Consider the following 24,530-nt stretch of genomic DNA (forward strand, 5'->3'; position numbering starts at 1 on the left):
AGGACTTCTGAGTTTGTGAAGGATTTATATGTTGAATTTTACATTAAGAACATTTTTAAATTATTCTGTTAGGAGAGGCAACTGGATTACTCTCAAAATGAGAAAATTGATAAAGTCCAAGAAGGATATTAATCGAGAACGTCAAAAATCTCTAACATTAACACCTACCCGCTCAGACTCCAGTGAAGGATTTCTTCAGCTGCCTCATCAAGATAGTCAAGATAGTTCTTCAGTAGGGTCAAATTCTTTAGAAGATGGCCAAACCCTGGGGACCAAGAAAAGCAGCAGTGAGTGCTTAAACTCTTTAATAAACAGTTATCAATTCAGAATCCTTTCTAAATGTTCTTTTAAATATATTTACTATGTCTTTATTTGACAAATACTTGTTCATATCCTTTGGGAGAACTGTCTAAGTGACATTTCTTTTAAATTCTATGCAGTTATAAAACGCATACTGCAGTAGTGCACAACCACAGTGTTCTGAGACATACTATACACAGAGATACAGTTACTTTCCCAGAGAGGTAAATATCTTAGAAAGAGCATTGAAATAAGAGCTAGACGACCTCTGCTACTTGCAAGTTCTGTTAATGCGAGCAGGCAGGCCTTGTACCTGTGCTTTGATACTTCACTAGGTGATTGTGAGAAGCAACTGAGAAATATGTCTTAAGATTTCATTTTCATAAATGTCTATAAGTTAATGAAAATAATACATTTTATAATGAAGCTTTTGCTCATGTACTTTTATCAAAACTTTCTTCAGCAAGTTATTCCACTGGGAGAAGCAAAAGGAAAAAGTTATTATCAAATTTTCTACTAATAACTGAAGGTTAAAATTATTAAGGGATACTTGGTAAAGTTTTAATTCAAATTAAATGGAAGTGGGGAGATATAAGTTTGTATATAAACTTGATTTAATTTTTATCATAAATTGGAAGTACCCCATTATAAAAAGCCTTATGTAACTTGTAACCTTTTTATTTCATTACTAGTGTGCTTGCTTAGCTAAATAGCAAGAGTAAAGTCAAAGTCTAAAAAAATTTATTTCAAAGAAGAGTTCAACACTAAGTCCTTAGAAGATGCCCAAGAAGTTATCACTGTTCTTATAAAACATAAACCAGATAATTTAATCCTCTCATATTATCAGTAGTGTTACCAAACTTTAAACACATGCGTACACAACACCATTCTTTTGAAATAAACAGCAGCAAAAACAACAAAAAAAAGAAATAGCAAGCAAAAGCACCTGCTTCTTATCCCAGAGGTAGATGGGGTGGGGGGGACTATACACAGGTGTTTTGGCATCAGGGGATTTATCTCTGAAAAGAGTATTTTAGCAGGTAGCTTACTAAACATTTATAGCATGTATTTCAGATTACAACTGTAGCCATTGAAAAACTAGATTCTGTAGGTGAGCAAGAACAAGAAAAAAGTATACACGCACACAGTTGCACATATACTAGTCTCCAGAGAGCAGTTTAATCCTGAATTGCCACAAAACAGTACTGTTATCCTGGGTCTTATGCCATTTAGTCTCATTTACCCAATTAGCAGTTATTGTTTTGGAGAGATTATGAAATTTTTCTTTTAAAAAGTGGCAAATCTTCTAAGTTCAGTTATAAAACATTTGACGTTAAGAAATTTTTTTAATTAAAGGAAGATACTTCAACTCCAACATGAGAACATACACAAGAAAGGCCTAACAGTCTTTTCCAAGGTCATCTTGTCTGTCTGAAATATAAAGTTGTCATTCTTTCATACAGTTGTTCAATTTTAGAATTTTTAAAATAAATACAGAGGCCAGGCATGGTGGTGCACGCCTGTAATCCCAGCACTTGGGAGGCTGAGGCAGAAGGATTGTTGTGAGTTCGAGGCCAGCCTGGGCTATAAAGTGAGCTCAGCGCTACCCTGAACTGCAAAGCAAGACCCTGTCTCAAAAAGCCAAAAAAAAAAAAAAAAACAGAATTCAGCAATACTCACGTTCCCTTAATTTAAGTATGCTTTGGGAAAAGAACATTATATATCTCCAAAATAATAGCCATAAAAAGAATCACATTCCATCCCTGGCACATTTAAAGTTCTTTTTATCCTGTTTGAAAGAGTGTCTGTCTGTCAGTAAAGCAGTCTTTTGAACACAGTTGAAAACAGAAAAAGGAGAAAAATATATCTAAACAAGACAACATGTGCATGCTGCAACCATTCAGCTTTGTTTGAGATAAGCATCCATTTTTGCATTGCTTTCAGTTCATTTTATTTTAATCATTGAGAACAGCTGTGGTTACCAAGCTTGACAAGAAATAGGTCAAAATTTCCCTTACAGCAGTGCATGGTGGTGCACGCCTATAACCCCAGCACTCCGGAGGCTGAGGCAGGAGGATCGTTGTGAGTTCGAGGCGAGCCTAAGCTACAAAGTGAGCTCAAGGCCAGCCTAAACTGCATGGTGAGACTCTGTCTCAAAAAGACAAAAAAAAAAAAAAGATTCCCTTATAGCAGTCAAACAAGTTAAACGCTGTGTTTTTGCACTCTTTAATGAATAATACTTGTCAGTTATCAAGAGTTTTGGTTATTTTCAAGATGATGGCATACCCCAGGAAATAATAACTATTTAGGCTGTGTATAATGTTTTTAATTAAGTCTTTATGCAGGTTGTTTTCCTAACTTCTAAATTGCTTTTCCAAAAAAGTGTAATAATTTTTTATATTTAAATCTCACTAAAAGTGTAGCTAAACAATCAAGCGCTCTAGTGAATTTTTTCTTCTAATAACTTCTAATAATTCTTGAGTGATAATCCTTCAACTGACATAAATCTTTTGAACAATGCTTCCTTTGATTTTTTTAATTTCATGCATGGCATCCTTCAAAATGCTTTTTAAATGCTGTATATATTTTTGTCTGGTTTGGGATGCCTTCTTTTAGCTTTATCAGGGCTCAGTGCTAGCATGTATTATTATCAAAATACTCTTTTTTTCCCCCCTTCTTCCTCCCAACCAACCTTTTGTAAAAAGGACCCAATATAATTGCTTATTTAATTTTTAGGGAGACTTTGGTTGAAAGAATATGTACTTCCATATTGCTGTTAAATAATGCATTAGAATCCAGTTTAAACCAATATTTTTTTATAAAGTTTAGAAGAGTAATGAAAGTTTTTAAGGCAGAGTTCTATAGATTATTTCAAACATCTGGGGGGCTGGGGATTTAGCTCAGCGGCAAAAGCGCCTGCCTGGCAAGCGCAAGGTCGTGAGTTCGGTTCCTGGTACCGGAGAAAAACCAAAATCAAACATCTGGGCACTCTGATTTTTGTATTACTAAAATAACTCTCATAGAATATACATTTCCCTAAATTTTTTTCTAAAATACAGCCTAAAAATATTCAAAGAAAATAGAAGTGCCTTGTACATTTTCATTGTATACATGTATAAACTACCAATATCCTAGTTTTAAAAATTTACCTTTACAATTTAACTAGAGAAATTCAATCCAAGCTTTCAAAGTATGTTCCTCATCATTGTCTTCAGTGCTTTTCCAAGTATTTTAAAGTATCAAAGTACATATTTCATATTTCATTATCACTCAGCAGCATGAGAATAATAGCTTTAATATAGCATACATAGCTGAAACTCAACATTCATTTCTGTCCTTAATTTCAACATTTAACTCCCATCTGTTCTTCTTCCTTTTTTTCTTTCATTTCCGTTTCTGTTTTTCCTCATGCTCTGACATTAAAGTGGTTGCACTGAAAAGACTGCCCTTTTTGAGGAACAGACCGAAGGATAAAGACAAAATGAAGGCCTGCTACCGTCGTTCTATGTGTAAGACTTTATGACAGTTCAGCTTCTTTCAAATGACTACACTGGCTTCCATTACTAATTTTTCACTAACCTTTCTCTGGACTGTACCAATTACTTATTTTACAAAGTGCAGTCTTCCTTTAATTCAAGGAGCTGGAAGAATATTTTTCAAAGCTAGCATTGAATTTGCATTATATGTATTTCTATACTAATACATATATATGCATTTGTTTAGTAATATATGCAGTATACTTGTAAATTTCCAGTGCTTTCTGAAAGTTGATAGAAAAAAACCTTAATTTTGTATGCCATAGAGATTTTTTTCCCAAAGAAATTTACTTAAGGAAAAATACAACAAATCCTTTAGCATTAGATATTTATTTCCTTAATGAACCCAATTAAATAAATAAATAAAATGGCCTATAACCCTTGAAAATGTTTGTCATTCTTTATACAATAATATTCTGGGTTTTAAGTGGTTGAGTAATTACATAATCATATTAAATGTCTGTCAATTTGGATATCATCTCTTTCAGGTTTCTATTCAGTGGTATACTTACTTGATTTAAAAATGAATTGTTTCTTCAATAACCTGCTCTGACCAAGGACTCTTTTTCATTTTCAATAATGATGCTATATAAGAATTGCTCTCCATCTTAATTCATTCCATTTTTGTCACCACACACCATATTATGAAGGCTTGTAATTAAACTGCACATCATTGCAGAAAAGCATGGCAATTGTACACAGAAAAATAAATTCCTGTCTTTTTAAAGGGGTGGTGGTGGTGGGATAAAAGTATTTATTGAAATTCATCAGCCTTTGGCCTCTTCATTTCATTCAGCTGAATGCATGTAATAATTCAAATGACCTTGTAGTTACAGTTTTTTAAATGTTCATTTGCATAGTCATAGACAAAAGCAGAATCATTTATAATGCAAAAGAGAAATAAGAGCAGATACATTAACCATGCTGATTCATTTGCTTTCATTTGCATCCCAGCCATGAATGACCTGGTGCAGTCCATGGTCCTAGCAGGACAGTGGACAGGTAGTACTGAGAATTTGGAGGTTCCTGATGATATTTCAACGGGTAAAAGGAGAAAAGAATTGGGAGCTATGGCCTTCTCTACTACAGCCATCAACTTTTCAACTGTCAACTCTTCTGCAGGCTTCAGATCCAAGCAGTTGGTTAATAATAAAGGTATAGGCCGTCTGCTATTTGCACTGTGGTGTAACTGTTGACAGCAGAAATTTTAAATTGACTTTCTCCTGTGTGCTTTTAAAAAACAACTTGAAATAATTAGTAAAACATAATCTGAATTTCGTTTGGGGAAATTTTCAAACACTTAAAATATTAGATACATAAAATCTTTTTAGGCCTCCCTTTAAAATAAACACCTAATGAACTAAAAAGAAGACAGAGGTAAACAAGATAAAGAGTGAAAATAGGAGGAAATATCATTCTGGGACTTTTTTCCCCTGAAAAAACCTAAAACACTACAGTTTTAACCAAAGAACCATATAGAACAACCTAGATTTTTGCTTTATGTTACAGAACCAGAGGGGAGATTTTTGCATTGCTTCTGGTATTGTCCCTAGGTAAATCAATTTGGTTTCTTACTCCTAGTTCCAGTTTCTGGATGATTCTATAAAACATGTTAAACCAAGATGTTTTATATGTGGTAAAGAATTTTTGTATTGCATAAATAAATTTTGTAATGAAACTTTTTTTACAAAAATAGCCTGGTATGGTGGTGCACACGTATAATCCCAGCACTCAGGAGGCTGAGGCAGGAGGATCCTTGCGAGTTTGAGACCAGCCTGGGTTACAAAGTGAGCTCAAGGCCAGCCTGAACTGCATGATGAGACCCTGTCTCAAAAAGACCAAAAAAAAAAAAAAAAATATATATATATATATATATGTTTATATCCACTTTGCTGTTTTATATAGATACTACATCCTTTGAAGACATAAGTCCACAAGGTATTAGTGATGATTCCAGTACGGGATCAAGAGTTCATGGTAAGATGTAACTTTATTTAGAACACATATTAAATTTTTAATGGGAATGCTGAGATTCTTGTATTAAGTAGGTGAATGTAGCATCTCCAAAAAGCATGTTTTCTTGTCCTGCATCTCATAGTTACTTCTACCATTTCTTCAAACTTAATACTTTCTTTTGTCCCTTAAAGATTATTTCTTCACCTGAGTGTTCCCTGTTTTAATCAAGGTCATTTATAAAGTATGCCTGCACAATCCTCAAAGGTAATTTTGTTGCCATTTTATACAAAGTTAGTTATAAAAAATATGTTTCACCAATAGTTTAAAAATATTTATTTTAGGGCTGGGGATTTAGCTCAGCCACACAGCGCCTGCCTGGCAAGCACAAGGTTGTGAGTTCGATTCCCAATACTGAAAAAACAAACAAACAAATAAACAAACAAAAAAATTATTTTAGTAAAGGATGAACTTTTAAGAAACCAGTTTTCCACAGTCTTCCGTATTTTATGGTTTTTAATTCCCATCTGAAAAATCATTAGACTAAATTATCGTTAGCAACAAATGGATAACATGTTAAAGGAATTTCAGGTGTAAGCAGGACTTTAAAAAGTACCACAGGGCAAGGTTAACTGTAAAATCATTTCGCTTGTATAGATAGGAATACATGACATTAACGGTGCAAGTGTTTATATTCCTCTTCTTCATGGCATCACTGCATTGTGTAGAGTTTCTTGTCTCATGTTTTAAGTGGCTTGATCCCTAGCATTTCGGGGAGACTGGGGGAACATGTCATTCTATCCATCCAAAGAAGTTCTAGTATCCATCTAGAAATCATTTTCAAATATAAATATATACATGTTCTCTTCTTTGAATCTGAGCTATTTTTTTGTTAAGTATCCTGCTTTGCATTGTCATTCTGAACTATCTAGAAATGTGTTTTCTTTCTGATCTGTAAGATTCACCTCTCTAGACTTCTTCAGCCTATGACACTATGCATGATTGCTTCTGCAAAGCATTCTGTGATCAGAATGTAAAACTCACTGTTCTCAGCTGTAAGTTTTATCACACTGTCTCCTGATTTTTTCATTTAGCCTCAAGACCAGCCAGCCTTGATAGTGGCAGAACATCCACTAGCAATAGTAATAATAATGCTTCACTCCATGAAGTCAAAGGTATGCTGTAGGTAAATTAACTAATGTGCTCCATCCATTTCCAGTAATATTTCAAAATGGGATAAGGGCTTGGAGGGTAGTTCAGTGGTAGAGCACACACTTAACATGTACAACCCTGAGTTAAACTCCCAGGTACCAGAGGGTTGGAGGAAGATGTTGGAGATGGAAAAAAGTTTCTGAGGTAAAGAATGAAGTCCAGATCATTTATGTTTTGAACATAGTTCTTGGGAACATCTATTTTGCATTGTAATGCAAATGTATTTCAATGCATACCAATGTAAAAACAGGAGCAGTTATTTTGGTTTCAGTTTTTCATCTTCACAGCTAAAATAGTCTTATTGTAATCTTTATACTTCAAATTATCTGTAGGTCCTTACTTTACTTACATTTTGTCTTTTACACCTAAATGGTTGTCCTTATTTTTTTCATTATGCATGTACATTAAACTTGCATTACTCATACTTCACAAATACTTCTAGCTTAATATATGCACAAAATAAGGGGAGGTTTTTGTTTTTCCTTTTGAGAAGCAATTCTCTATGGGGGATGTACAGGAGGTGTATGGTTCCACTATAGCTTCTATGAAGAATTAATTGAAGATTTTTTTTTTTATCATTTTGTTTTATTTTTGGGGTTTTTTGGTTTTGTCTTACTTCGTGAGACAGGGTTTTACTATGCAGTTAAGGCTGGCCTTCAATTCACTTTATAGCCCAGGCTGGCCTCGAACTCGTAGTGATCCTCCTGCCTCAGCCTCGCAAGTGCTGGGATTATAGATGTGTGCCACCACACGTGGCTAATTTTTTAATGTTCATTCCAAGTTGAAGTTTTCATGTAAATTTCTGGAAATTTTATGACTAATATCTTTTTCTAGGCTGTGTTTTCAATTCTGGAATTGTTTAACCAGTGTATTACAGTTCTTTTCTATAGTCCACAGTTGTTAAAATTATGATTTTACATAAATCCCTTATAGGGTTATAAAATTATTTTGTTTTAAAAGTAGTAATTTTACCATTGATGTTATGACTTCATTTCAGTGATCTGAAATACCTGCTTTTAAAAGGAAGTTAGTTTCTTCATTTTACAGTTGTATTACATCCAGCAGAAAAATATACTCTGAAAATACATACAAAGAATTTTTTATTAAAAATTTTCAAAAAAAATAAAATAAATAAAATAAAATAAAAATTTTCAGAAAATCTTATTTCTGTATCTTATATAACTTGAGATAAATTCTTTTATGTCTTTATAATGAAGAAACCGTGGAAAGTTGTACCATCAGTACAGAAAATGCAACCTTGCAATTAGTCAAAACAGCTTTTACTGTTGATCAAAACAGATCATCTTTTAAGAAATAGCATAGATTTTAGGGAGATTTATTCCAGAACTAGCTAATTTCCATTCTATACTATTCCATCTAAACTGCACTTTTTAAGGCTCTCTAGGCCCCACACCAACAGCAGACCAGAACCGTCACATGATTGACATCTTTTTTTTTGTTTTTTTGTTATTTTCCTGTACCAGGAATCGAACTCATGCCCTTATGCTTGCCAGACAGACACTGTGCCACTGAGCTAAATCCCCAGCCCATGATTAATATCTTGAGAAAAGAACAGGGCTGGGGGTGCAGCTCAGCGGCACAGCACCTGCCTAGCAAGTGCAAGGTCCTGAGTTTGATTCCTAGTACCAAAAAAAAAAAAAAAAGAAAAAGAACAAAATACTATATTTGATTTCACATTTTTACTAGGATTTTCTATCTAATTACATTATTTCTCCATTTGACTTCCTTTATATGTGTGCTAATTCAGTTCAAAAATCAAGATTATTCATTTAGGATAAGCAGAGAACCCTTCAAATAAATAATGAGGACTTCATAAAGAGGCAAAGAGAATAGAATTTTTATTTTTGCATTTAAAACAACTTGGAGCTTTAACATTCTGAAATAATTTAAAGTTAATGTAATCATGTTCTTGTTTTAAATTGCAAAATATTTTACAATTATTCAAACCTGAATTTTAGTCATCAGTATATTAGGTGCCTTCTTTGTATAAGGCTTCCTTTAGGCTCTGAGTATAGTGGTAAAAGCAAATTTTTGCCTTTTTGGAAGTTAGAATATTTGTCACTTTACAAAAAAAAGGAAGCAAGCTATGACAGACAGTTGTTAGACTGGTGAAATTTTAACATGATTTCCTAAGCATTTCTGTACAAAGCTTGAAAGTTTGGCTACTCAAAGAATAAGAGCCCAGGCAACAAATACAATAGTGTTATGACATATAGTAATCTCATTTCTATTATTAAAGTCTCAATACAATATTTACTCCTAAAGCAGGTGCAGTTAATAACCAAAGCAGGCCACAAAGCCACAGTAGTGGAGAATTTAGCCTGCTTCACGATTATGAGGCATGGTCCAGCAGTGGAAGTAGTCCAATCCAGTACTTGAAAAGACAGACCAGATCAAGTCCAGTGCTCCAGCACAAAATGCCAGAATCACTAGAAACTCGAACACACCACAAGACAAAAACTGGTTCACCTGGAAGTGAAGTCGTTACTCTACAACAATTTTTAGAAGAAAGTAACAAGCTTACCTCAATACAGGTTAGTTTTATGTATGATGACCCTATTTAGGTGAATACCACAAGTTAAAATGTCTATAATTTCAACTTTATAGAGTTTTTTTATTATAATGTGTTAAGCAATACCAGCTTTATATTGTATAGCTCTTATATAAGGAAGATCCACATAATTTTATTTACTTATCTGCTTTGATTTTTTTAAACAGTTAAAATCTTCAAGTCAAGAGAATCTTTTAGATGAAGTAATGAAAAGTTTGTCTGTCTCTTCTGACTTTTTGGGAAAAGACAAGCCAGTTAGCTGTGGTCTGGCCAGGTCAGTAAGTGGAAAAACCCCAGGGGACTTCTGTGATAGACGGACAACTAAGCCTGAGTTGGTGAGAGCTGGTTCTCGAAAGTCTGAAGATGCCTACGTCATTAGTTCTGCAGGAAAACCTACACCAGGCACTCAAGGAAAGATAAAATTTATAAAAGAAACCTCTGTGTCACGACAATCAAAAGATAGCAACCCTTATGCCACTTTACCTCGTGCAAGCAGTGTAATCTCAACAGCTGAAGGGACTACACGAAGGACAAGCATCCATGACTTTTTGACCAAGGACAGTAGACTACCTGTGTCCACTGACTCATCCCAGCCTGCTGCTGATAGCAGCATCACTGCAGCATCTAGTGAGTACCCTTTACACCCGTGGTCCTCTCACATGCTTAGTGGCCTAACCCAGGGTGTAGGTTCTTATGCCGAAAGTGATTTAGCGACAGATTTGCCTGAGTCTCTATATCCCCAGGCTAGAAACTCAAGAACAAAAAGGTCATATTTTCTAAGCCAAACTTTTTCAACTACTAATATGTCGTATGACGTATTGGGAATACCATGTAAAGATAGCATAGAATCATTTACTATGGTTCAATCATCTCAGCCATTCTTATCCCTGAACACAGAATTAGTTAGTAACATAAGTGGGTTACCTCTCAGGCTGACCACCAGAGAAACAAACCAGGCTTCTGCCTCTTTAAAAAAAGCTGCACAGAAAGGTAGTGAACAGTTCTCTGATAGTCAGAACCCAAGTAATAGTAACCCACAGTCCTCTGTAGATAGCAATAATCGTATCCTGCCTGCATGCCTCTATTCTGATGACACAGAAGCTGCTTTATTTGTTTCTGAGGATAATCAGACTATTTGGTATGAATATGGTTGTGTATAATCAAAACTGCGTAATATATTGATGTTATTTGATACACATTACGCTTCTCTCATCCCCTTGAAGAGCTACTGTTGTACCATTCGGTTAGGTTTATATTTTAAGATTGTTGCATAGTCTTCAGCTGTATATGATGGCATGTGTCTACACACGAATGTGTACCCACACCAAAACCTGCATGAAATGTTAATTATATAGTACATCTTCTGCATGCCTTTAAAAACCTCAACCACACATTCTCTTCCTTCACATTTTTTGTCACTTGATAAAAGGTTATTACTTTGATATCCGGAAGCATGTTAAAATATTGCATGTTTCATTACCAAGAAGCCATTTCCAAGTCATGTTTGCTTTGTTGCTTCTGAGAAGAATGTTCATTTCCTCCCTTCCTACCTTTCTGTTCCACCTTTTCTCTCTTGCTCTTCTGTTTTCCAAGAATGTACATTTCAGTAGCAATAAGGAAAATATAAAAAGATGTCATTTCCTTTTATCATTTAATTATGCCATCTGTCCTTGTTCTATTTTCAATTTAATTGCATTTAAAACAACAATAATTCAATTTAACACTATATATAGTAAATTTTAACTAATGCCCATAATAATAAAACGTTATCCAGATCTAAAATATTGTGACTATTTGTAAATGCAGTGTTATTTCTAAAAAAAACTCCATCAAATATAAATGATTTCACAGTGACTAGGAGCATTTATATTATCTTTCAAAATGACTTGTTTGCTTGGAATCAGTTAAGACAATAGTTCTTCCAGTGTTTTTTAATATAGAGTTAAAGAAAAATAAAGCATATGCAACATATTGAAAATTTGTATTTTTGCATCTCTTGTAAAAGGGTAATAAGTTTACAAAGTGGTATAAATAATTACTTGTATAATTAATATATATTATACTTCTAAAAAAATTTTGAAAATTAATATATGCTAACATGTAATATTAGGACTTATAACCAATAAAAAATAAGTATGTTTTTAGAATAAATTTTAGAACTAACAATATTTACAAACTCTGACTACAGTAGCATAAACTTAAATTATCTTAGTTTGCATCTATCACTTTCAGAACAAATTAGCTAACCTTGCATTTGTAGGTCCTAGAATATTAAAAAACCTGTAACCTTGATTTACTTCTAGAGGAAGAGGAGTATATTCTTAGCTTTGTCTCTGGAATGTTTTTGCCATTTTACTGTAGCCTAAATATTATGCCATCTGGAATGCCTTTAAAATGTGACCTTGTTTTTGTTTTTTTTTTTTTTTAATTTGTTTTGTTTTGGGGTTTTTTGTCTGTTTTTGTTTTTGTCATGGTACTGAGGATTGAACCCAGGGGTCTTTGTACTAAGCAACAGTCCCATTCTAAGCCCTTTCTATTTTGAGATAGGGTGTTGCTAAGACACTAAATTGCCCAGGCCATGGTTGTACTTGCAATCCTCCCACGTCATCAGTACTGGGATTATGCGCATGTCTTACCACACCTGGCTGAAATGTCACTAAATGAAGAGGAATTATTTTGTATTTGTTATTACATTAAACTTGTTCTTAAAATAATCTACAAATTAAACATGAAATCTGTGAAATTAGCTATCCTCTTGTACCTACACAGGATCATTTCAGAGACTAGGTCCCTTTTATATTGTTGACTGTGGGTTTTTTTTTTTTTAATATCTAGTACTAAAAATGGTAATCAAATGAGCACAGTCAGAAAATTTGCAAATTTTTAGTACTAGTTAGTATGCTTTCTTTGTGTGTATGTGTCTTTTTGAGACAGGGTCTCGCTATGTAGTTCAGGCTGGCCTTCAACTCACTTTGTAGCCGACGCTGGTCTTGAATTTGCAATGATCCTCCTGCCTTAGCCTCCCGAGTGCTGGGATTACAGGACATACACCACCACGCCCGGCCTGACTTTCTGTGTACATACATCATTCTATTTTACTGTCAGCTTTTTGCCTGTCAATCCTAACACTTCTATATTTTTGTGCTAATATTCTTTTTTTTACTTATAATCTAATAATAAAATTAATGGTAGGTATGGCTGAGATTAGACGGAGGCCATATATGACCCAAATATAAAAGTTAGTGTCATTTCTTTTCCAAATTGAGTCAAGTATCTTTTTTCACAAACATTTCAAATTTTCAAATATCACACATCTGGCCATAGCACTTTAAAATATTAACTGCATTTGTTCAAAATACATTGCAGATCATGTGCTATTATATATTTAACTATTTAACAAAATTAAACTTACAAGAAACAACTATTTCCTACTGAATGGCTATATATATGTATTTTTTCAAAAAGATAGATACACGCTGTGTCCATGTGTTCTGAGGACTGACAATGCACACTATAGACTTCCTTTAGAAATTGTCACTTGCCTCAGGTCATAAAACTTCCCCAAAACAAACACTAGTCTTACTTGTATTTCTTTGTAGCACTTGGAATCAATTTTTGTGGGGCAGTTGGGGGGGCGTGTACTGAGAATCAAACTGAGGACCTCACATTTGCCAGGCAGGCACTATGCCACTCAGCTATATCCCTGGCCCCTGGGAATCAAATTTTTAGTGGTGGGAAAAAATTTGTAACTCATGGAAAGTTTCTCCTAGAAATTTTTTTTCATCAGCATTAGTAGTTGGTGTAAATGAAAATCTACCTTGATGACCAACACTTGTTAAAGGTAAAAGGGAATCAATTCTAACTCAATGAAGCATCTTCACTTATTTTCTCTAAGACACTTACATAAATATCTAATTTAACAAAGGATTACTTGAGAATTATTTAAGGTTAACTACTATCATTTCATAAACAACAGGACTGAATTACTTTTATATTCCTATGGTAGATTTCTAGAAATTATACCTGTATGATTTATGTGGTACTGTAAACATAATGTCATAGTTTAGGTCCACTTTGAACAAAGCAATTTTAGCTATAGTCAGTGTAACCAGATATATATTATTTGCCTGTAAAATATGCCTCAGCCCTAGTTTTCTTAGTAAATAATACATACATTTCATTCTAGATAGTTGGATGCTCCTGCTGTTGTGTGCGAGATTTTTGACTTTAAAACTGTATTGTTGGCCGGGCATGGTGGTGCATGCCTATAATCCCAGCACTTGGGAGGCTGAGGCAGGAGGATTACTGTGAGTTCAAGGCCAGCCTGGGCTACCTACTGGGTTCAAGCTATCTTGAAACCCTACCTCAAATGAAACCCTACCTCAAATAGACCAATAAATAAATAAATAATTTTTAAAAACTGTACTGTAACCATTTACTAAATAAATAAAGTATGTAAGCCTGTATGACATAGGAAAAACTGTAACTGTTACTTTGGTTTTTGTTTTTTTTTTAAATAGCTTTCATGATGCTCTTTACAGCTGTAAGATATAAAAATCAGCCTCAAGTAATGAGATGTGTGTAAGATTAATAAATTTCCCAGTTAACAGATTCCTTCTACTTTCCCTACTGCATAATAGCTCTTTAGTTTCTTATCTTTTTTGAATTGTTTATGTTTAACCTTTGACTAAATAATATGAAATGCTTTTCTCCTGCAGATGTGGACAAAATACAAGAAAGCAGAAATTCAAAAAGCAGGTCTAGGGAGCAACAAAGCTCCTAATTCTATTATCCACTACATGACATGTGGGCCAAGGGGTGAGTTTACTGCTTCAAATGTAAATGAGATTAGTCTCATTTATATAAACTAACTGACGTAAATGAGAGAAAAGTGCACATGCATTAACAGATGTAAATACTGCTTGCTTAATTAATTGGCATTCTGACTTATGTACTAGTCAGGCAAGATCAGTTGGTTGCCATGGGTTTTTGACTGAGTGTAGGAAAGAAGGTTTAAAAATTATTTTTCTATCAGTCTACTAGTGAATAATGTAAAATTTTTTATGATAGAAATAACTTCTCCACAGTTTTCTTGATAACTGACGAGAGTAAATGAGTTGTTCTCTGAAGAACCAAAGAAAAGTTGTCTCTGATTTTCTGTCACACTCTCATTCCCTAGAAATACCTGGTGCATGCTCATGTTCTTACAGTGGCTGCTTTGTAGTATATATCCCTCTTATCTTTAAGCTTTTCTTATATTTTCTTTCTTCTTTCTACCTTCCAACGAAATACAGAGAGAAAAATGTCCTTCAGTTTTCAGTATGAAGCCTTTATTTGTGAAGTAACAAGACACACCTAGCAACTATAGCACCATTTTTTTAAAAAATCTTTTAAGACTTTAAACAGTCCTTCGTGAATAGAGCAGGCAAGAAATACAAACCTTCATTCCTTCCTTGAATCAAGGAGCACTACTGGATTCAACTGCCAAAAGTTCTAGAAAGTTTTAGGATTGACCTATACATTGTATCGTGTATTGTTAAGGTCTGCTGAATAAAGGACATTCTCTCACTAAAGGTCAAGAGTTACAAGAAGTACTCCAAATACAGTCTACTTTCTTCATCATTTGTTTATGAATTTATCCATGTTTGCTTAATGCTCCTTCTAAGTATTAGTCAAAAGCTACCCATTTAGTTGTGTAAATCTAAATTAAATCTGTAGTATTTTGTGGAATGTATTATATATTAAGATGCACAGAAAATTGTTTTAGCATGTCAGAGCCTTTTCAGTTTGCAAACTGCATGTGTTGGTACTTTTTTTTAAAGCAATTACTTTGATGCACTTCAAAAGAAATTCAGTTATAAGATAAATCTGAAAAATCCATAATGATATAAGAGTTATAAAAATTTAGTTATATGAATCTGCCCATATTCCTCACTAAGGTACACTAAGCATTCATACATGGATCCAAGATAAAAGTGTTTTTCTGAAACTTTTTTTAGTAAGATGGTTTTCCAGCAGATAGCATTACCAAGATAAAGCTGTTGTGCTTTAACTCATTTCACTTCTTTGCTATTGGGTTATGTATGTGTGTTTTTTTTAACTGAAGAGCTGACTGTTGCTTAAGAAGTTTTCTTACAGCAAAAAATAATGTAAATAATGTACTATGGTCTGCATTTTGTCAGGAACTCATTTATTAAGATTATCATTTCTTAATAAGAATTTTTGGGTTTTGTCCTTTATAATATTACATTAAAGTTGGTAACTTTTGAAATATTTGTATGCATTTGTTACCTTAAACATTTGGAAGAAGCACAAAAAAGTAGATTTAGTTAACCCAGAGAAACATCAATTTTTTAGTAATTCCAATTTTATAGCACAGTTTTATTTTCTTATGAAGTCCAAAAAATGCATCAATACGTATTAGTGCAAATTCATTATTTAACATAAATATCAAAGTAATCTTGTGAAATGAGAAATTATTATTTTTAACAGTATACTTCTTAGGCTCTCATTACCAGCTCTAAAGAACTTTTGGAATTATTCAGTACTCCATAATGTATGGTTTATAAACTATGTGTATCATCACTAACCCAGTAGCCATGAAACACACCCACCTCACCTCTTAGCCCCATCTCTCTGGTAGCAGTGTTGTGTGTATAGTTATCTTTGGAAAGACTATCAGTAAAAAAGAGACAGCATGTTTAGTAGAGCAGAAATTGAAATGGAAGTTAGAGAATTTGGATTTATTAACGCAATGCCACCATTAATGTAGATTTTACCAATTAATACTACGATTTTGAAATTCTTGGATGAAAGGTGCTATGTAAATGTAAATACAAAGGAATCTTACTGAAATACAAATATTGCACAACAAAAATATTAAAAATCTATTCTCTAGCCTTTATCTCTCATGACTCCCTGGATTCAAGTATCAAATTATTAAATGGGTATCATGGCAGGCTAGAGACACTTGATGTAAAAAGTGTGAGTTTATTTTTGCTTGGGTATGTTGGAAATAAATTTAGAAAATTGTTTTAGCTAAATACACTAAGTGGGTAACTTAGATTTATATTAAGTAGCATCTAATTTGCACAACTAGGACACATCCCAGGAGAATTACTGAAAGCTGAAACCTAATGTGCACATGACATCAGTTTGGCCTCTACAAAATACTAAAATCCTAAAATAGAGAACCTGTTGAATTAACCATTATCACTTCAACAGAAAGTGCTGAATGAGGGGCTGGGGATTTAGCTCAGCGGCACAGCGCCTGCCTGGCAAGCACAAGGTCATGAGTTCGATTCCCGGTACCGGGAACCACCCCACCCCCCGCTAAAAAAGAAAGTGCTGAATGACAGCCTGTGAAGTACTAAATCTGAATAAACTGATCCTGAGAAAAGACAATTGAAGAAACAACCAAAGGAATACACCGGGACTACAAAAATTCAAATACTCTCAATTATATTCATCACATTTTTCATGGCACTTCAAGAAAAGACTTTAGATAATAGCTACATGAATGTTTTCCTTTCTCCAAAAGCAACTCTCAGAAGCAGACTTCACAGAAAGCCTTTCTTTTCCCTTACATAAACATCTGCCAAGCAAAATAGTAAAGCCACCTGGAACTAACCAGGACCATATTCCTCACTAGGACCTGGACGGTTTTAAGTATCTGGCTGTATTATAAACACCTAAAATGCTAAGGAAACTGCAAAATTCAATATACTGGACTGAAAAGTTCAATATAGTGGGTAATAGCTCTGGCCAGGAACTCCAATAATGTGTTTCAGATCTAGCCATGTGGAAATGTTTTGGTTGAGGTTTTTAAATTACTGGTTACCAAAGAGTTCATAAGACAGGTTCACATGTAGCACCTTTCATGCAAGGCATGGTAAAAACCTGATTTAAAAAAATATCACTGCACATTATAGAATAACAGCCACTTAGAAGTACTACAGCCTGTACTATCTTACACCTTTTTGTCAGGAAGTGAGAATGGTACTGTACCAAATCTGGACTTACAGTGGGGAGGAATACTGTATGCTAAATTGCTTTTGTGTTTTAAGTTACTTTCTATGAGAAAAGTGGTGAATTTGTTTTTCTTCTCAGCTACTTAGTCCTGAGATTTTTTTTTTTCTTTAAACCTTGAATGAGTAATACAAAAGGAGCCCATTTTATAATATAAACCTTGATGCACATGTTGATATATCTGGACAATGAAAATGCCTTAAAAAAGAATGCTTAATGAATAATGTTGCACTTACAGCACCCTTTAACAAAACTTAATTTTAAATTGTCTTTTTGTTTTCTACTAAGGGTTCTCTGTTTCAGTGTCTGCCATTGTACTTATGACTGTTATTAAATACCAAATCAAGTAATATAAAAGCTGTAACATTTCCTTTAAAATTAAATGCTAACAAGGGATTTGGAGTTGGATGGCAAAATGTTTATTACTTGACAATAACTATTATCAGCCACAAGAATCCAACTTACAAGACACCATTGTTTGGTTGATTTGTCTTTTTAAACATTTATTTTCATTTTAAACTGTTTCTCAAACATTTTAGTTGGATTAACATTCACTTTGCAAACAGATATAAAAATAAAACAGGTGATTTTTTTCTTTATAACAAGTGGTTAGTAATCATTTAAAAACTGTATTTTTAGCCAACTTACTCTTTGCCTTGGAGATTCTCAGACACAACCCATAACTTGGTTCAGATTATTTCGTCCTCATCATTTGGGGATGAGTATTAAAAGATTTGGGGGAAAAAAAGACAAAGTCTGTCAATTCTTATTCCCAGTGTAGATTTAAATACAATCTACAGTAGTCCCCTTTATCAGAAGATATGTTCCAAGACACTTGCAGATGCCTAAAACCACAAATAGTATCAAACCTTATACTTTTTTTCCTGTATCTACCTATGGTAAAGTTTAGTTTCTAAGTTAGGCACAGTAAGAATAACAATAGTAATTATAAAACAGAACAATTATAGTATATTGTAATAAAGTTATGATATGGTCTTTCTCAAAATCTTACTGTGCTACTTGTGTTGTGAGATGACAAAATGCCTGTGAGATGAGATGAAATGAGGTGGGTAATGACATAGGAAAGTGTGACATAACATTAGGCTACTACATAACGGGCACTTGAAACACGAGCTGCAGTACCACCCAGTTGAGCCACAATTGATCTAGTAACTGAGAAAGCTAACTAATGGTCATGTAGTATATACAGCATGAATACGCTAGACAAAGGAATGATTTCTTTCATGGGAAAGATGAAATTTCATCTTCATCTGGGATGGCATCAAATTTCATCCAGCTACTCAGAACAGCATATGAACTCTAATTCTGGAACATTCCACTTAATATCCCTGGGCTGCAGTTGACCACAGGTAACTGAAAGCTTGGTAAGCAAAATGTCAGAGAAGGGGGAATTAACCTAATAGGCTGCACAAATTAATCTTCCACTTTCACCCAGACCTGGAAAGCAACTGGCTTTGTGTCCTTAAAATCAATCTGTCTAGGTTTGTGTTCACCATTAGAACAGATATTCAAGGTCCTCAAATTCTATGATGCCATTCTTTATGTGCAGAGGAACTCAAAATAGGCTTTTGGTTGGTAAAAACATGGAATCTGAGAATAAGGTTGTCCTTTTATTTTGCCTTGCAGTAAGTAGTAGAAGATAGTGAAAGTTAAGTATAATACCTACTACGTAGAAATGTTTTTTGAAGAATCAAACAGGAAAATGTAATTAAGACTATACTATTCAATAGCTGGGCATGGTAGCGCACATATCGCAGAACTCTGGGCAGGAGGATCACAAGTTCAGGCCTAGTCTTGGCAACTCAACTGACCTAACTAAGTTTCCCAAAATAAATAACGTGAAAAGGTTGGGGGTGTAGCTCAGTACAAAGGCCCTGGCTTCAATCTCCAGTAACACTAAACAATAAAAAAAAAATTTTTTTTTTTCTTTTTTTCCTCCGGTACTGGGAACCGAACTCAATGACCTTGCGCTTGCCAGGCAGGCGCTTTGCCGCTGAGCTAAATCCCCAGGCCCTCCCCCCCGAAAAAAATTTTCTATTGTACTAAAGGAAAATATGAACATTTACATGACAAATTTTAATGAAAAGCTTTTGTTTGAATATAAGTGAAAAATGTCAGATTTTCTCACTTTTCATGTTTAAATAGCTTCCATTTAACGAAGGACTGTATTTTACTAGTTCACGTCTCATTTAAAGTGGTAAGTAAAAATATCATTGAAATAGGACAGTAAAATAGGGTAAAGGACAGAAGAAATTTGTACAGTGTACAGTATGTACACATTTCTAACCGCTGAACAAAGACTAAATATAAATACTTTTTAATGGCATAATATATATTATGCTATCGAGTATTAAAGTGTGATTTCAGGACTGGGAATATAGCTCAGTGGCATAAGCGCCTGCCTGGCAAAGTGCAAGGTCATGAGTTCCATCCCTGGTACCACAAAACAAAACAAAAGTGTGATTTTAATAGAATGATTACAATTTTACATCCCTAGTTTGTTTTCTAGATTAAAACTACAAGAATTTTAAAACAAGCCAGATGTGGTAGCACATGCCTGTAATCCCAGCATTTGGGAGTCTGAAGCAGAAGGCTTGCCATGAGTTCAAGGCCAGCATGGGCTGCCTACCTAGTTGAGTTTAAAGACAGCCTAAGTGGGCTGGGGATGTGCCTTAGTGGTAGAGTTCTTGTCTTACAGGCACAAGGCCCTGGATTCAATCCCCAACACAAACAAGAAAAAAAAATAAAAACAGCCTAAACTACATAGAGACCCTGTCTCAAAACAACAAAAAAAGTAAAACACTATTTTTTTCCTGGAAAAAAAATACTGGTTTATAAAGAAACATCCAACAATGTAAAGTTTTTGTCTTTGCCCCAAGCTAGTTTTAATTATCTTCCTGGGGAGTCCATTTTTTTTATTGTTTTTCTGTATTATGTATGCTATCATATGTAAAATTTTATATGTAATAGTCTGTAACTTTTTTTAAATACACAGAACACTAAAAGCACAAACTAGTTCATCTTAAAATCCTTTTGTTGAAGGGCAGACCTGTAATGAACAGATATTATTGGGGATAGAAGACAGAATGTCTGAGCAAACTGAAAGTACTACTTAAATACATGCTTTTAAGAAAAGCATGTTTGGGGGCTGGGGATATAGCTCAGAGGCATAGCACCTGCCTCGAAAGCATAAGATCATGAGTTTGAGTCCCAGTACCACATGCCTCCCCCGCAAAAAAAGAAAAGAAATAAAGCATTGTAAAGATGAACTTTCTTTGGCCAGGTGTAGTGGTTCACGCCTGTAATTCCAGAACTCAGGAGGTTGAGGCTGGAGGATGGCTGAGTTTGAGGCCAGCCAGAATACACAGTGAGTTTCAAGGCCAGCTTTAACTATATAGTGAGACTATCTCAAAAAAGAACTTTCCTCCTAAAATGATAGTCACTTTAAGTTCTTTTTAAAAACTGTAAGAAAAACAGCTTTCAGCAGGATGTGGTGGTGCATACCTGTAATCCCAGCACTTGGAAGGCTGAGGCAGCAAGATCAGAGTTTGAGACTAGCCTGGGCTACATAGTACGCTCAAGGCCAGCGTAAAATGAATTGGGTAAAAAAAATACTGTCTGAAAAAGACAACAACAAAAAAAACTTTCAGAAATAAATTCACTCTTTAAAAAAATGAAATTTAAACATTACCCCAGCTGTAGGTTTTTTTTTTTGTTTTTTTTTCTTCCATTGTGATGCTGGGGTCAAACCTAGGGTCTCGCTAGGTCATGTCTAGGCAAGGATTCACACTGAGCTCTACCCACCCTTCCACACACCCCCCCACCAGCTCAGTTTTTATCAAAATTTACTATTAAGGGGTCATGTCCTGTTGTCTTCACAAATCTGAGAAAGTCTTCAGGACTCAATCCCATGGTGGCAGTATTAGTCATTGGATGAAAGTATACCTTCTTGTGTCCACCTTCCAGAAAAGCAGAATCCAAAACAAATTTCACATCTCCATCATCACAGAAGAGTGCCAGGGGTGTTGCACAACCTTGGCCAACTTTTAGTTTTTCTAGCATGGCTGTTTCATCAGCAAACCGCAGATTTCCACTCCCAACACCTAAGTGCTTGGCAAGATCATTTAAATTAACTTGTCTATCATGAAGAACTGTCACCAACCAATAGCTTCTTTTCTTTTTGTCTTTAAGAAAAAGATTCTTACTATGTGCTCCTTTCAGATGCTGGATATGAGGCATCATTTCTTCAACTGTGAACACCTATAAAATACATGAGAAGTTTAGAAAAACATACACATATACACATTCATACGCATTCTGCCTGCTGGGTAAAAACCGCAGTGTTAGAAAGTAACTGGTACAGACTATTTAACTTATTGCCAAGTAACTATGAACTCGTGCTATCTGAGGACCTCAGGCAATGTCTCTGTTCCAGGGTACTAAATATGAGTAACCAAGCCTTTGCATTTCAAAGAACTTTTTTAAACTTTTGGTACTGAAAACTGTCCAGCAGCCCTACACTACTACTATCGTTAAGCATTCCATTACATCCCGACCACGTGACAACCTCCACTTTGCAAATCTGAGTAAGGGAGAGGACAGTGAATTAAAGTCTTGGACTAACACATTAAAAACATGAAAACGGCAGTACGCACAAAGAAAGGGCGTCACTCTGGCAGGAAGGTGAGAGAAAAGTTGTAAACGCGTGAAGGTGAGGGCTACTAACAATGTATTTCTCTAAAGATAACCACTGTAGCCATGATCAGTTGTCACTCGAACTTTAGGTTAAGTTTATGACCCTGCACCACTCAAATTACACTCCAGTTCCACGAAATATCTGCAAATCTTCAGCTTGATGCAGTGACCCATGTTAAAATTTGTAAGATGAGGATGAGAGACTTAGGAGGCTAAAGCAGAAGGGGGATGGAAAATTCAAGGAAAGATGGGGATGTAACTGTGGTACAGTGCCCCGGGCTTGATCCCCAGTGCCAAGACGGAGACACAGACGGAAGACGGAAATTATTTCATTTGTATGTGCAGATGCTTGTAAAGCTAAACCTGGCTATGCGTTAAGAAGCTGGCTAATACAGGAGGATCGAACACAAGTTGGAGACGAATCTGTACGACAGCAAGATTTTGCCGTTCCCCCTGCCCCACGCATTTCTGTAACCTTGGGGAGGAGGAGGTGTCCTACTACGAAAGCATAAGGAAGAAACTGGCGTACACTGATAAAGGTGGGGGAACGACAGCATTGACCGCGGTCTCCCGCCATACACGGGCTGCGTGACTCGGCAGCCTCCCAATGGCAGTCCGGCCTGGCAACGCGTCTACCCCGGGGACGAGCCGTTTCCATGTGCGGCTGCTACGGAATTAAGTCACTCAAGGTAGAAAACGTGAATGCCCTCACGGCAACTTCACGGCCCAAGTCAAGAAGCCTCTGCTCTGCCCGTCGGGGCCCCTGCACTCGGACCGAGGAAGGGCGGTACCAGCCACGTCGGCTCCACCTCACCCCGGCGGCCCCACAGTCAGCCCTACGGCGGGCGCCTCACCTCAGGGTGCTCCACGATCTCCGTGCGGATGGCCAGGGCGCCCAGGCGCTGCTCGAGGGCCGCCCGCAACTCCGCCTCCGCCATCTCGCAGGCACGCCGCCGTGGCTGAGGCGGAACTGCCGAGCGAGCGCCGCTGTGGCCGAAGTCTGGGGCGGCCTCTGCCGCAGGCGGAAGTGCCGAGCGAGCGCCGCTGCTGCCGGAAGTCCGGGGCGGCCTCTGCCGGCGGCGGCGCGCGCGGAGGCCGGGGTGGTGAACGAGCGTCGCCTTCGTGACGCAGGCCCGGAGAGCGCCGAGCCCCTTGTGGTTCTAAGGTTCTCCAGCCGTAGAGGAAAACAGAGTGCTACGTTCTGCCGTTTGTTAGAATTGTTTGTTATGGGCCTAGGGACGGTTAGCACTGGCCTGGGAGCGGTTTGACCGGCCATAGCAGAGCGCGGGAGGTCTCTCTCCCTGCGCGGGGGAGTCCCGAAGCTCCCAGCAGGGCGCGCTGTCCGAGCACCGGCCCGGGGGGCGCACGTCTGCGGAGCGGCTACCTCGGCGAGAGTGAGCGCGGGGCATTGAGGGGCGCGACTCCACGGCCTGAAGAAAAAAGCCTCTTTGAATTCTTTGTACTGGGGATTGAACCCAGGGTTTCGCGCTGAACCACATTCTCTGCCCTTCTGGAATGGTATTTGTTTTGAGACGGGCTCTCAGTAGATAACTAAGTTGGCCGGTCGGGCTTGGACCCTCCTGCCGCGCTCTCCCAGGGGAGGACAGGCGTGGGCGCCCGCCGCGTCCTCGAAGCCCCTCGTGGAACAGGGCAGAGTGAATCCTTCGTGAAGCCGTGGAGGAAGATACAAAAGACCAATCGCGTGTTGAGTTGCTATTTCATCCAGAACTGACTCAAGCTACTACAATTTTACAACTCACTTTTCAACATGTTACACTATTAAACCAAGTTTTCCTCTTTTTTGGGGTCTTTTGGCCACCATGCCTGGCTAAACCAAGTTCTCCTTTAAAAAGACCATTTTGAAAAAAAACTAAAAATAAAAAAATAAATTCGTTTTATTTGATTTTGTTTTGTTTTATTGTTTGCTGGGCTTTGAAGTTAGGGCTTTGCAGGGCAAGTACTCTGCCTCTTAGCTATCTCCCATGCAGTTCTTTGATTTCTGATTATATAACCAACAACAAGCCATTTCCCACGGCCTCCGAAATTCAGATCAGCAACAAAATAAGCATATCACATTTCAGAGTGTTAGAAAAACAGAAGAAGAACTCATCCTGTTCATGTACGCTATTGCGATTTTGGTGGATCTTTTATGTCTGATTTGTTTCACCCTGGTACATATATGAGGTGTTTGGAGTTGGTTTGGGTTTTTTTTT

At 36.3% G+C, this 24,530-nt stretch overlaps 2 protein-coding genes across 8 annotated transcripts in view; one reads left to right on the top strand and one right to left on the bottom strand.

The window, feature by feature from the left end:
• Ccdc88a (coiled-coil domain containing 88A) overlaps positions 1-18,200 on the top strand; it is a gene marked incomplete at its 5' end in the record, with an annotated part of 153,553 nt that extends 135,353 nt beyond the window's left edge. For 2 of the 7 annotated variants that reach the window (XM_005385778.2, XM_005385779.2), the window contains 9 exon segments: positions 73-287; positions 3,726-3,809; positions 4,791-4,991; positions 5,742-5,813; positions 6,884-6,964; positions 9,288-9,556; positions 9,741-10,200; positions 14,292-14,391; positions 14,868-18,200. In XM_005385778.2, the coding sequence (XP_005385835.1) occupies positions 73-287; positions 3,726-3,809; positions 4,791-4,991; positions 5,742-5,813; positions 6,884-6,964; positions 9,288-9,556; positions 9,741-10,200; positions 14,292-14,356 (1,447 nt within the window). In that variant the 3' untranslated portion in view covers positions 14,357-14,391; positions 14,868-18,200. 7 annotated transcript variants of the gene reach the window in all.
• A 3,121-nt stretch (positions 18,201-21,321) lies between these two features.
• Positions 21,322-23,274, bottom strand: LOC102008239 (prolyl-tRNA synthetase associated domain-containing protein 1). Its single transcript, XM_005385777.2, has 2 exons — positions 23,172-23,274; positions 21,322-21,882 (listed from the first exon to the last, which is right to left on the bottom strand). The coding sequence occupies exons 1-2, from the start codon at positions 23,253-23,255 to the stop codon at positions 21,451-21,453; spliced, it is 516 nt and encodes a 171-aa protein (XP_005385834.1). The 5' UTR covers positions 23,256-23,274; the 3' UTR covers positions 21,322-21,450.
• Between the last annotated feature and the right edge of the window lie 1,256 nt (positions 23,275-24,530).

The sequence above is a fragment of the Chinchilla lanigera genome, unplaced genomic scaffold (genome assembly GCF_000276665.1).
Source record: "Chinchilla lanigera isolate Chin_1 unplaced genomic scaffold, ChiLan1.0 scaffold00023, whole genome shotgun sequence".
Classification (NCBI taxonomy): domain Eukaryota; kingdom Metazoa; phylum Chordata; class Mammalia; order Rodentia; family Chinchillidae; genus Chinchilla; species Chinchilla lanigera.